Consider the following 14,280-nt stretch of genomic DNA (forward strand, 5'->3'; position numbering starts at 1 on the left):
ATGGACTTAAAGACATTTCTTCATTTACAGTCATATACATGTTTTGAACAATATTAAGGGGAATAAATGATGACAGGATCTATTTTTGGATGAACACAATTACTCCGCAAACGCCCTTTGCTAGAACATCATATGCATAGCCTCTTATTGATTTGGTAGATATAAACATCCCAGCCATTAAAACTGACGGTTAGGTCATGCTACTCCAAACAGTAAAAACACTCCCGCTGGCTTTGAGAAGTATCTAGGCCTTCATTTACCATATTTGCCTGTATAGGAGAGACAAGTAGAGAGACTGCAATATCAATTCTGTAAAGGGGCTTTTATAGGACCCCAGTTTGAGCTTCCAAAGGACACTAAAAGTTTTTCAACACACTTGCACACCGACTGCAACATATCAGTCTTGTCCAAGCTAAAAGTAAAGAGCTATGCCTCTTGGCTGCCACATTAAATGAATGCAAAGACCTAAACATTCTGGAAACAGAATCGGCAGGGATCAACAATCCCACATTGTCACACATAGAGCTTTCTCTCCCACTTGCTGTACCTGACTGTAAATTTAGCTCAGTGCTCAATGGGTGGAGCAGAAGGATGCTGCTGCTTTATAAATGTCCTGTAACTGCACTGAGGATGTCCACTTTCAAGCTACAGGTCTGTTTTGTGTTTGATGTTTTCATTGCATGCTTGTGGGTGCAAACGAAATAGACGATAAATAAAAAAAAATTAACTTCATTTTAAGCATGCACTTTTGAAACTTTCCACATGACAGCTGAGATTTCTGGACTTCATATCATGATGGAGATGGAAGAAGGAAAGGGCTCAGAAAATGCAGAGAAAAATGAAAGTGTTGAGCAGCCAGGGTCTGTCAAACCACCACCAAACATCATAAAGGAAGGTAAGAGTGGGGTCCAAAGTCTGAGACCACAAACAAAATGCTTCTCTTTTGCTTTTCTATTTTAATACAGAAGTTATTACAAAGGTTATTTTGCTTGTTATTTCTTCATTTTAGTGACAGTGTGTACTCAAAACCTTTTATGCAATGTTATCACAGCATAATATATGAAAACGCTGCAAGGAGCATCTTGTGCACTTTCATAAAAGCAAGAAAAATTGACCTTCTACGATGTAGCAAAGATCTTCAATATCCAAAATGTCAAGGTCAATGCACAATTTTTTTTATATTTTCCTTGTTTTACTTTTGTGTAATATTAACATACTGGAACTTTGTTTATTTCTGGGATTAATAAAGAAAATCTAATATTAAAAGAGTAGTTCATTTTCAAAATGAAAGTCCTGTCATTATTTACAAGTCCTCTTGTCATTTCAAACCTGTATGACTATCTTTCTTCTGCAGAACACAAAATAAGATATTTTGAAGAATGTGGGAAACAGTTGGTCCCCATTGATTGCATTGGTTTTGTGTCCATATAATAGAAGTCAATGGGGCAAGTTTTTGGTTACCAACATTTCCAAAATACCTTACTTTTGTGCTTTTGTCATTTTAAAGGTGAACTGTTCCTTTCATAAATTCATAAGATTTTTTATGTGGTCTTGTACCCAGCTGATTTAGGTGCAAGGTGTTTAGCAAATACTATTTAGACCAATAGTTTTTTTTCCCCAGAGGACCCAGATAGTAAATATATGGAGAGAGAGGCACTAAACCGGAGGAATGCTTGGGAGCCCAGTGCTTTCTATTCCCTTGGGAAAGAAACCTTTTTCTTCACTGGGCAGGAGATCAGCATCCGGGAATCACTCGACTCTTATGGTGCCGTCATTTGGCCAGGCGTGAGAAACTTTGTTTGTAATTCATAGTTGTTTAGAAAATACAAAGGACTTCTATGGCCTATTTACTGATTTTTGTACACACAGGCTGTGGCTCTTTGCCAGTATTTGGAGAAGAACCGGGAACAGATTGATCTGATGGATAAAGCAGTACTTGAACTCGGAGCAGGAACAGGCTTGGTGTCTATTGTGACAAGTTTACTAGGTAGGTATTGACATTTCTGGCCAGTCTCTTTAGCTAATAAATAAAGTTTCTTCCATCCTATATTACATCAAGGAGCCTGGGTCACAGCAACTGATCTCCCTGACATCCTGAACAACCTGAACTTCAACCTTTCTCGAAACACCCGGGGCCGTTGCAGGTACACACCTCAGGTGGCAGCTCTGACCTGGGGTCAGGATGCGACACGCCACTTTCCAAGCACCTTGTACCGTTACGATTATGTGCTGTGTGCGGACGTGGCCTATCACCATGACTTTCTGGAAGATCTACTTATCACTATGAAGCACTTCTGCAAGCCAGGCACCACCCTATTGTGGGCGAATAAGGTCAGACTCCATACAAGGACAGCACACATTGAAGTATATTGCATGAATTATAAATCACACATGCAAATATCTGACTGGAATGTCCGTTTGCAACAGATAAGATTCCAGTCAGACCTGCGCTTTGCTGAAAACTTCAAAAATGCTTTTAACACCACATTGCTGGAAGATATCCCACATGAGGGAGTAAGGATCTACCAGGCTACAGCAAGGAAGTGAACAAAACAAGAAAAAAGAGACAAAACTGTAATGTAGGGTCCATATGTTATTAAACATGGGTCCAGCGTCAGTAAAGGGAGAGGGCTCCACCTGTTGGCTTGGATGCAGAATCGCAGGGAATGAAGACTGCTGTGAAACTGGCAACAGAATCCCAAGGCTGGGATTCAATATACACTACCCGTCCAAAAAAAGTCACACTCTAATATTTAGTTGGACCGCCTTTAGCTTTGATTACGGCACACATTCGCCATGGCATCATATTGTTAAGGTTCTGCAATGTCAAAACATTTATTACTGTCCAGAGTTCCATAAAATATTCACCAAGACCTTGTATTGATGATGGGAGTGTCGGATCGCTGCACAAGGTCTTCTCCAGCACATTCCAAAGATTCTCAATGGGGTTAAGGTGTGGAATCTGTGGTGGCCAATCCATGTGTGAAAATGATGTCTCATACTCCCTAAACCAATCTTTCTCAATTTGATCCCATGAATCCTGGCATTCCATATACTTGGAATATGCCCATGCCATCAGGGAACAAAAATCTATTGATTGAATACATTGGTCATTCAGCATAATTAGGTAGTCAGCTGACCTCATTCTTTGGGCACATACACTCCAGAAAATTATTTTAAGATACTGTTCACTTAATTTAAACAATTTAGTTTGAACACTATTGCGTTGTGTTGAACGGACGAAAAACACTTATGCTTTGGCTTAACTATGTTTACTTTTTTATTTTAAATGAACACGTTTCAATGAAGTTGATCAAAGTAAACCACTTTTTTTTATTGTGGATGATGTGCTTGGGTTGAGCACCTGTTAAGCAGATTTTAAGTTGCTTCAATACAAAAGCAAGTACGGGGGTATTCCGTAAGTGTATTAAAACCAACTTCTTGCAAACTCCTATCAATAAGAGCTACATTAAGCTTATTTAGTGCGTCTAAAATAACAATTATGTCAGAAAATTACTTGTCTTAAACTAAGTTTATTCAATAATGGACAGTGGTTCGACATAATGGAAACATGTTGTCTCTACTTAATACTTTTAGTAGAATGATCTTATTGATTCAAGTTATTTGGACATAGTTGTTACTTAGTTCAGTTAAGTTCGTTATACATTAAGTATTTGAGTACTGTCCATAGGCTGAACCTAGACCTGACCAACTGCAGCAACCCTAGATCATAGCACTACCCAGCTGTGACTTCTTTTGGATGCAGTGTATATTTTTGTGTTCATCTTTTGAAGTACACAACTTGTATAAGATTGTTTTGTTTGACACATACTTTCACTATTATTATTATTTAAAATAAACAAATTTCTGCAACATGGTTTAAGCTAAAGTTGTTTTCAAAACCTATAAAACTGCAGCCAAATGCAATGAATAAAGCAAAAAAACAACTGCAACAGATTCATCAAAGGGAAAACACAATCATAAAACACAAGTAAACATTCGGCAATTCTAAGGTAATTGTGTTGCAAACAGCTTTAAAACAGACAGGCCCATGGGAGAGGTCACTCAAGGAAGGCAGCTTGTTTACACTCTTTATAAAAAAGCATGAAGAACAAGAGGAAGGAAAGTCCAGAAATGATAAGCTTCTGGATCGCAGCTTCTAAATTAGCAACCAACACTGGCATAGTAACAATTCAAATGCTTATGACTATGGAATTTTGTGTACATTGTTAAGACAAAAGAACATAAATTTAGAGTAATTATTAAGTATTTTAAAAGGATCCCATGTGGCACATAAAAGTCACGTTTTAAGAGAAAATGTCAACCAAATGTCACACTGTAGGTTAACGGTCCATATGTAAATCTATTCAGACACAAGGCAAATATATAAAATAAAGTTTAATGAAATTAGTAGTATTACATTAGTGTTGCAAATAAACACATCGAGTTTGAGTTCTTAAAACATACTATATATTTAAATTTGAAACTTATATTAGATTACAGAAAAGTTACTCTGAGGAGTCAGCACAAGGATTCAGTTTTTTTTTTAAAGGAAATTCTCAAAGGGAAGTCGAGACAGAACTAACCATATCTTTTTAATACACAATAATTATCTTACACCCTCCAAGCTATAACTGACACAAGAGGACACTAGAAAACATTTTTAGGAGATCTGACATCATGTCTTAAAGAAACGACGCAGTTTCCTTTATCTGCTTGAAGATTTTGAAGTGTCTCTGATTTCCAACGGTGTATCTAAGACTGGTCGGCCTGAAGCTCAGAAACCAAAAGAGAACAAACAAACAAAAAGACTGACTTCTCAGAGTCCTCCAAAAAGGGGCACTCTTCAGAACGCCAAGGAGACAAATACACGAGAGGAGATTCTACAAAAAAGCCTGCAAGAAATCATCAGGTTAGCATACGAAAAAGTGTCCACACATCCAAACACCTGCCCCTCAATGGGGCAAAAAATAGCAGCCGGCTTCATAGGTTCTGGAGTCAACAGTTTGCAACGATCAAGCCAGCACGTTCAAAAACAAAACAATCATTCGAAAGGAGAAGAGAACTATCACACAGATATCACACAATATTTTCCTACAGCGTTTTTCATGGCTGTATGTGGGAGGGGATTTCTTCGCGAGGAGTATCACGTGGATCGGAGCAGATAACGTCTGGCAGGAGCGCCACAACAGGATACAGTGACACCTCTAAACTTTAGCCATCGGCTGAAAAATAGAATTCCCAGCAGGCAAAACACAGCCAATGATGTGCCTGTCCTGAGCTAAGAGAGACAGGGATGAAAACAACTCATCCCGTTAAAGCCAGTGTTCTTCAATGCCCTTCTCATGTGAAGAGGGAAATAAAATGAGATGCAGAAGTGTGAAAAGGACAGCGTGGTTGATTGATCCTCGGACAAGGCTGCTGAAAGAATTTGTGCACGATGGACAGATGAACGAGGGATGGGTTTAGTCGTCATCATCGTTTTCATCAAACTCATCGTCATCGTCGTCATCCTCGCCCATGTAAGAAACGGGGGTCTCGACACGAGATCCGCTGTAGTGGGAGTCATTAGAACTAGAGGCCATTGTGGTATCTGCACCAATGTCACTACCAGACAAACAGGAGGATAATGGTAGAAAAACAAGGAAAATGCATTGAGAGGATATAATTAAGCCACATATTTAAACAAGCAAACTTTTCTTGCTTCAAATAAACAGTTCATCTCCTTTGAAAAAATTACCATACGGCGTCATGCTGTTTCTAAAATGGGTTTAACAAAATGGCACAATATATATAAAAAAATAGTTTTTTGTATAGCTTTGATTTTTTTAATGATGTCTGTTGATGTTTATTGGTTGAACTGCCAGCAGCCAACATGTGACCCGATTAGGGCTGACACGATTCCTCGAAATTAGTAAGTAATTTTAATACAAAAATCAGAGGCATTTTCTTTTTGCCTCAAAGCATCTTTTAATCCATTTGACTACAGTACAACAAGTGCTAAACTGTTACAGGGCTCTCAAGTCTCACGCATTCAGACGCACGCATTTTAGTCTGTTCACACGCCATAGACACTTTTCGCACTGGATAAGTATTATCTGGGGACCTGGTGCGATTAAGAAATTACCTCCCCACATCTGTATTTCATGTGGCACATTCGCAGGGGATAAGTGAAGCCTGTGATTTTACTCAACACAGCCTCCATTATTCGTAAAGCGTGGATAAAAATAAAATCTATTTACAAATCACAGAGATGCAGATTGGCACAGGGAATATTATTTTCACCGGACCTCGGCATTCGTCAAAATATGACAGGTAGTTTGCAGGGGGATTTTTACTTTACAAATTGGCGATTTGCACAGGTTTAAGATCACAGACAACCTCAATTATTACAAATGACTAGAGGTTACCAGGTTAAATGAATCCTGTGCGAATAGGGCTACATTTTCATGCTGAGAAATAAGTGATAGTTTATTGATATGGTGAATGCTATTTTACTTTAGTTTTAGTCTATTTTGCCAGTTGTTTTCTGGCTGCATCGACTACATAAAACTAGATGCTGACTTACCATACATGCCATCTGGCTGTTGTGCTTGTACGAGGAAATGAATAGCACAGTTTAACATGCAACGCGCATTTTTTTTTCTATTTTTATTTATGTTTCTATTTAAATATTTGTATTATTTTTTTATGTAATATGGAATGTACTAATTGTATTTAGTTTTCACAGATATTAATGTATTCAATTTTAGAAATAATAATTTAAATTTTTCTAAAAAGGAAACAAATTAGTTATACTTATTTTCTTGTGTATTTAGTATTGCTCTTTGTTAAAGAAAAGGTATGTATAATCCGCATACTCTATTAATCGATGGAAAAATCAGTAGAATACTCGACGAAGATAATCGATAGCTGCTGCCCTAGACCAGATATAATGTTTTTTTTGTGTATTTATTGCTTTATTTTCATTTGTTACAAAATTATTTTAAGATCTCTTAAGTTTTACAATTCCGTAACTCTTAAATTATTAAACATAAAATTGTACATCAAAAATTTTTTTGGGAAATAAATATGTTATTTGATCACCAATATTGTAATATTATCACATTGGGAAACTAGTATCATGTATTGTATTGAATTGTGAGCTGACGGTACCATAAAACCCATAGTTTCAGAATATAACTTTTTTTAATAACAGTTACATTCCTGTCAGTTTCACTCATTGTCGCAGACAACGAGATGTTACAAAGAATAATCAACAATTCATAACTTGAGGAGCCAAACCAACTACATTTTTCAAAATTTGTATTTTGTGCAAATATGTCTGGATATCAAACTCCATTTTTATAATGAACACTTGAAAAGAGCTCAACAGAAACTCACCTCCCAACATGATATCGGCCTCCATTAGTCGATGATGCCCCCGTCATATAGACATTACTAATAGGCCCCTGTGCCATCTCTGTATGAAAACATAACAACTTAAAATATCCTTCTGTATAAGAATCCAAAAATTGTAGCAGAATATAAACCACCTGTTGACATCACCATAAAAATAAATTTATGATAAAGAATTCATAGACAAACTGCATGTTTATAGTACTGGTTGATCTGGATTTCAGATTATTGGTTTAGTAAGCCCTGCTAACCTATGACATAGGGCTCTAATGCTTTGGGCACCAAGCTTCTAGCCGTCTTTAGGTCCTCAGCAGAACACTTGCCAACCTCGAGACCACAGGCCATTCCCATGCGCTTTAACACCTCGACATCATCATGAATCTCAAACATGCTGTCGAAGTTGAAGAGGTACTCAAACCTGAACAGAGAAATAGACAACAGAGGGATGTTGAATATACAAAAGTCGGTTCAAAGTCTACAGCCAGCGATTAAAATCATACTTGTCATTGGAGATGCTGCAGTCAATGACGGTTTTCTTGCTGGTGTTGACAATGATAAATGGGAGGTGTATGACTGAGTTGGCAGCTGGGGGTCTTTTTGTCTGTTGTTCTTTCTGACGGTTCCTTTGTACAAGGTTCTTGAAGGCGATTTGCTACAATAGGCATTAGGTTTCAAATGTTTTTCGACTGCAACATTATATTAATCTTTTAAGAAAGCAAAATGCCAAATTCCTACCTGTAAAATGAGTTCCTGGAGTTGTGACTGTTTCTGTTTGATTCTCTCCAAACGTTTTTGCCTTTCCACCTTAAAAAAAGCATGCATTCAGGATGCAGCACTAAAACCTCATAGGATAACTCCAAACCTTTACAGAAATGCAGGAGCAGGCCACCCACCTCCAGATTCTGGCACTCCTGAGCAGAATTGGTGGGCAGGCCGATCCATTTGATCTCCTTCTTTTCTTTGGAAATGATGTTCATGGCCATCAGCACATTGAGTGCGTCATAGACACGCCGTCTAATGTTCTTTTGGTCATACACGTGCTGAAAAAAAAGGGAGGTTTGAGAATATAAAAGCGACAATCGAAAGGACTTTAATCAGTTTATCGAGCTACACGTCCTCTGCATTGACTTCAAAGCTCTGGATCAATTCCTGGTCACAGGAAGAGGCTTACCGCATCATTAGGGGAGATGTGATTATCACCAGAACTGAACTCAGCCACAAGCTCATCAGCAACCTCATTGTATGTTGTGACACCCTTCCGCTGGACTTTCTCGCAAACCTTCATGGAGAAATGCCTGAGCCCTTTACCATTCTTCTCCCCCTTCCTCCCCCTCTTTCTGAAGAAAGTAAGAACCAATAGTGCACAATATTTAACGCGGATAAATATAAAGAAATGTTTTTTTTATAAATTGTATCGTTTCCGCCGTGTAGGCATCTTATATAAAGTACTAAAGGGATGCCATAGCACAGTGATAGCAATGTCAGTTTAAAAACGTTTTGCTCAACGTTCCTTCTAATAAGACACACATAAAAAAAGCACCTAAGTGGTGCCACTGTACCTATATTTAATATACACCAAATGTTTCCTTACAGCTTGTGAATTATTACACTGAATTCAGGCTCACCCCGAGGACCATGGAGAGGCTTCTGATGGTTGACTCTGAGTGATAAACTGAGAGCTGGGTGTGTGCGGGCTGTTCATTAGGATTACATTGGAGCCGCTGGGCCTTTGAGGTGTGCTGATGACCTGCAACAAGGAGGTGGTCAAGTTTAAGTTCACGTAAATAATACTAAATAACGTATTATTTATTGTTATCCAATAAAAGAGCACATCAGCAACAAAGCGTAGATTTTTAAGCTGGTTACTTGACATTTCTTCTCAATGACATATGGTGTGATGTCTCCATGACATATGGTCAGAAATAGAGAGCATGGCAATGATAACTAGGCAGATGGGTAAACGGCAAATGACAGTAAGAGACAGTTTAAATTCATATTTAACTCGCTCTGAGAAGAGTGTTTCAACCTTACCTCTAGGACTTTTGAGAAATATCAGACTAAAATATACCCGTATTATAACAGGTGGAAAATTATAAAGTGCAGAAATACTTTTCTAGAAAACCACTGCAAATAACAGATGTATCTGCCTCAACGACCAGTAATAATTCAGAGAAAACCCCAAATATAGGTGGTTTTATAGAACGCACGTGCATTAACTTCCTCTGTGATTGTTGATCGGTCTGGCTAGTGGCTAATAATATACCCATACACATTTTATTTATATTAATTCATCTTTTATTGTATAATAACAGTATTAAACTTATTTTATTTGTATATCAATAAAAAATATATATATTTAACGGGTCGTGTAACTTTCCCATATTTAAGTTTAGCCAAATAATGGTTCTTCTAGTGGTAAACCAAAATAATACTGAGTAAAAAAAAGCGTTTAAAGCATAAAAACAATACTTGTGACGTGACGTGTCATAGCTGGGGCGCAGCCTGGGGCGGAGTCGGCGTGGGAGAACGCATTCTTTTTGCCTCCATTGGAAACGTTTTAGAAATTCCCAGAGTTGCGGTGCAGGGGGGATGGGAGTGGGAATACACTACACTATATAAATTATAGCACTATATAAAACTTCAGATCATGTTTTTTTACTTATTTGAGATTCAGAACACCACATAGCAACTTTTCGAATGCATAATGTGAAAAACTATCATTATCATTACAAAGAGCTCAGATCAAGCACCTAACAAGGTCCACACGCATTGATTGTAATGGATTGTTTTTGTGGGCATTCCCAGCTATGACAAACAAGTCTATACTACTAAAATTGTTGTTGTTAAAAAAAATGTATATCATAAATTTTCCCGATTTACGGAAAACGCCAACTAAAATTTCATTCACTTAACAATCTTGTCAAGCATATTTACAACAAAAATCTATTTATTACATATTAAGACTAATTACTTTAACCCCAAATGGTAATAACTAGTTTATTTATTTGCCACTATCCTATAGGTTTTGCCCATTTGTCAAAAATATTTTTTTACTCATTTAAAACACAATTAAATGTAATATGCTCCATTATTATTTATATATGTCAATATGTAAAAGGCAATAAGCATGTTGTTTGAAATTGTACATAAATACTGTGATACACTGAATGACAATATCAATGTTATTTCAACCAAAGTTTGACATTTTATTCTCCAAAAACTTAGTTGAATCCATAAAGTAGACATTTTCCTTACATTAAATGTGCTTTCTATGGACATAAAATCACTTTTGTAAATTGATTTTGATACAGACATATTAACATCTTTGACCTGCTTTTAACTTGCCAGCGTAATTCACTTGTTTTCAGAAATAATCGACAGGGGCTTTATTCTTTGCTTCTTGCATTCTACTTATTCTCTACCAGAAGTTAAGTATTAGCCACAAAAGTGTGCATGTGCAAGTGTTTTATGTTGTTGATTTGAAACCATCTATACTTCGCAACAAAGTTGGCAAAAGATTAAGCAGAAACAAAATCCTTTCTATTGAGACATGATGCAATTTGGCATCATGCTGATGTCTACATAAATACAGTGCAGGTGTAGATAAACTGGAAAGTGGTTACAAAGTCTGAAAAAAGCAGTCAATAACAGTACTCACATGTTAAAACAAACTGAAATTGTGTGCAATGTGAACAAACTTAACTGTGACACTTTCTTTTGACTTAACTCAAAATGATCACTGCCTATTCAAGTCTTACCATATGTGGTGTGATGTTCACGTTTGAAGGGCCCAGTGTTTTTGGCAAGAGCTGTTTTCCAACTGCCACTGTCTGTGGATGCACCGTCACCAAGGACAGTACACCTGCAGAGTTACATTAGCAGAAATCAAAGAAAATGTACTAAGTTCAAGCAGGTGTCTGGCCATTCGAAACACTACTGCGAGATATAACATCCTCAAGGGCTGTGTATCTTCAAAAATACAGCTGCTAATGCAGACAAGAACCTCACAGATTATACTTGATCTATCTTAAAATGTGACAACTTCTCACAGCAAGCGTGTTTCTTATTTGAGGCAACTCTCACACTTAAAACTCTTCTTACCTTTGCCAGGGCTAAAGTTCTGATCAATGAAAACCTTCAGCTCCCCATTGGCTTCCATCAGACCAGCCTAAGGAAAAAAGGATGACCGTGAACTCATTGACGTACACTACTTTTGCATCTAATAAGGGAATACTCACATCTTTGGCCATGATCCTTGGGGCTGAGGAATAGATGCTTGGTCTAGCTGTAAAACCTGAGCCAAATTTCCACAACAAAATGTCTCTGCAACAGAAATGAAAACTGGTTTGGTGAAAGAGCCGAGGAAATTAGAAGACTGTAACCAAGGTTCCTACACAAATCTTTGTTCATCATAGAGAAAAGGACTACGAAGGAAAGTTTCTTTCGCAAAATCCGCCATGGGACAATCACAGACTGGCACTCTTTTAAAGGGATGCTATTTGAAAAAAGTACGCCAGGTATCTCCATCTATGGTCTAGTCTGGTTTATTTACCTTCCAAACTGCCCATTGTTATAATCCTAGTACATGCACATGCTTTCCTGAGTCACTGGACAAACACCTTGGCTAAAGCTAGTGAAATCCCTAGGGTACATTTCTTTTACATACAAACCTCGTAATTGATGCTCATAAATGTTGTCTCCGTATGCAGCTTATTTGGATTTGAAACATCTAACGTTATAGTGGATGAAAACGAGGCCCGCCGATTTGCTTCCAGCAAGCAAGCCAGCTTTAACCACCAGTCAGAATCATATCTTTCCATCTCTTTAACATGAAACATTCCACCCTTGCATTCAAAACCGCATGCAATCTTCTAATACCCATCGATATGCAACAGTTTACGTCGTTTTAGGGCAACTTTTTGCAGAAGTAAAGGGCCCTTACATATATGCTGAATTAACCAATAGCAATTTCACTAGCTGTAAAAAATACATGTAAACACTTACAGCCAACCGAAGAGGTCGAGATGACCGTATTAACTCGTTATTAGTTTGTATTTTCAGCTTCACACATAATGCAACCAACCGAAGCCATATGCACTAGAATAAAGCGTGTTAGCTCAGTTAGCTAGCTGCCTTCCAAACACGTTGTGCCAAGAAACCCTCCTCTAAATGGGATTAAAATGTGCCCGTCCCGCTTCATCGTGGCCGGATCGAGTATCGTGCATGTACTCGCATCGTTTTGCGAACTGATCGGACTCGATTAGGCACCTGGAAACGTAGTGTGTAAACTTTCCTCTGAACTTACAGTCTTGGAGCCCTTTGCCTTTCTTAGGTGCTGTTTTTGTTGGCATAGCCAGTTAGCAAGAGGACAGAGGAAGAGGAGGTCTGAGCCCCATCTCTCAAACAGGAAACAAAGATAAAGAAATAATTTAAAGAATAAAAAGCACATGTGCAACGATCGATCGTGATGTTTTTGTAATTAGCACTTTAAAGCTGTTTGATTTTAGGATCATGGCAGTCATAAACCCCAAAATGGATGCGGATGTTCAGCATGCATGGCAGCTACCGTTGCTGATGGCCGTTAGATGTACATATTTGGTTTAACGCAAGGATTCAAATGATCCATATCTTTGATCAATAGTTTCTGCACTTGAACTTTGATAAAGAAGACTTGAATACACTGAAAACAGGCAACGTTATACACAGCAGCACAGTTGACAGTCATAACACTTGGGTAACAGAATCATCGGTCTTCCCACGTTTCTTTCTATATGTGACTGAAAATGCTAAAAGGGAAGTAAAATAATCATTAACTAACTGATCTGAACTAATACAGACAAGAATGGTTTTGGTTTAATGCCTGGCAGCCATTTTACATGGAAGCTAATGCAAAGCATGCAGTTATGCTTTACTAGCCTGCTAGCTAAAATGACAGGTCCCATTAACCACCTAAACTTGTCAGTGTCTCATTAATACACTACTCGGTGTTATGCACGATTATCTAAATCTTTTTATATATAGAACATACGTCCAGTAAGCTCTGAAAACGAGTAAATAAAGTTAACGTACAGTTTTTAAAAAGCAACCAGGCGAGCTGGTAACGTTAAGCTACCTTCACTCAAATCGAGGTCATCTCAACAACTTTAAAATAACTCAATGGGATTTTGCATTGAGATAGCAATTATATAACACACGTCCAGTACTATACAACATTAAGGCTGCGCATTTACCAACAGGTAAATATCAACGGGTATTTTCCATTTGAATAAACTGGCAGAAGGATTTGACATGGGTTAGCTTGCTTGCTAGCTAACACCAGCCATTTGAGACAGTTCCCATTTCTTACACAAAATATTAAACTATTTTGGACAAATGGGCAACAGACAAACAATTACAGATGCGATGTACAATCTCATGCAAACCCCCAATGAGGTAAATCCCCAGTATTCTGGTAACGTTACACACTTTAAACATTTGCCAAATTGTCATCATTTGCAAAAGCAGATGAATGGCAGCACTTTATGTATAATGAATGACAAACACAAAAACATTGGTCAAAGATTTATCCGTGGCCTTAATATTAGCCTTGATCTTACTTACGGTCGATTGCATTCGCGTCCTAAGGTCCGCCTTCACTGTCTATCGCTGAATGAACAGAAGCGCAGACAGTAGAAACTGCTCCCTCTCTGGGACTGTAAAACTGAGCTTGGCGGTGTAAACGCCATGAGAAATCCGATTGGACAATAATGCGCATGACGCTGAAGTAACGTAATAAGGAAGTTATGCCTATACTTACATCTTATTGGCTTGTGCTCTACGGTGACCGCTGTTTGGATTTTATCATTGGTTAATTTCAGCGGATCCTCCCTTCACACCTCTATG

The 14,280-nt window shown here is 37.9% G+C and overlaps 2 protein-coding genes across 5 annotated transcripts; one reads left to right on the forward strand and one right to left on the reverse strand.

Annotated features, from left to right (window-relative positions):
* Positions 1-1,635: 1,635 nt before the first annotated feature.
* On the forward strand, positions 1,636-2,547 carry mettl21cb (methyltransferase 21C, AARS1 lysine b; the record flags this gene model as incomplete). Its single annotated transcript, XM_079464908.1, has 4 exons — positions 1,636-1,785; positions 1,870-1,987; positions 2,060-2,331; positions 2,428-2,547. The coding sequence occupies exons 1-4, from the start codon at positions 1,642-1,644 to the stop codon at positions 2,545-2,547; spliced, it is 654 nt and encodes a 217-aa protein (XP_079321034.1). The 5' UTR covers positions 1,636-1,641.
* Positions 2,548-4,074: 1,527 nt separating this feature from the next.
* On the reverse strand, positions 4,075-14,131 carry tfdp1a (transcription factor Dp-1, a). 4 transcript variants are annotated; one of them, XM_079464317.1, is made up of 12 exons: positions 13,999-14,131; positions 11,637-11,721; positions 11,500-11,566; positions 11,157-11,260; positions 9,024-9,145; positions 8,570-8,735; positions 8,292-8,438; positions 8,134-8,202; positions 7,899-8,050; positions 7,650-7,816; positions 7,384-7,462; positions 4,075-5,607 (listed from the first exon to the last, which is right to left on the reverse strand). In XM_079464317.1, exons 2-12 carry the CDS (start codon positions 11,646-11,648, stop codon positions 5,466-5,468), a joined length of 1,227 nt encoding a protein of 408 aa, XP_079320443.1. In that variant the 5' UTR covers positions 11,649-11,721; positions 13,999-14,131; the 3' UTR covers positions 4,075-5,465. The 4 variants fall into 4 exon arrangements, with proteins under 4 accessions (XP_079320443.1, XP_079320445.1, XP_079320444.1 ...); XM_079464319.1 differs by lacking the exon at positions 13,999-14,131 and adding an exon at positions 12,704-12,962; XM_079464318.1 differs by lacking the exon at positions 13,999-14,131 and adding an exon at positions 12,403-12,747.
* Between the last annotated feature and the right edge of the window lie 149 nt (positions 14,132-14,280).

Source organism: Barbatula barbatula (genome assembly GCF_947034865.1).
Source record: "Barbatula barbatula genome assembly, chromosome: 9".
In the NCBI taxonomy this organism is placed as follows: Eukaryota; Metazoa; Chordata; class Actinopteri; order Cypriniformes; family Nemacheilidae; genus Barbatula; species Barbatula barbatula.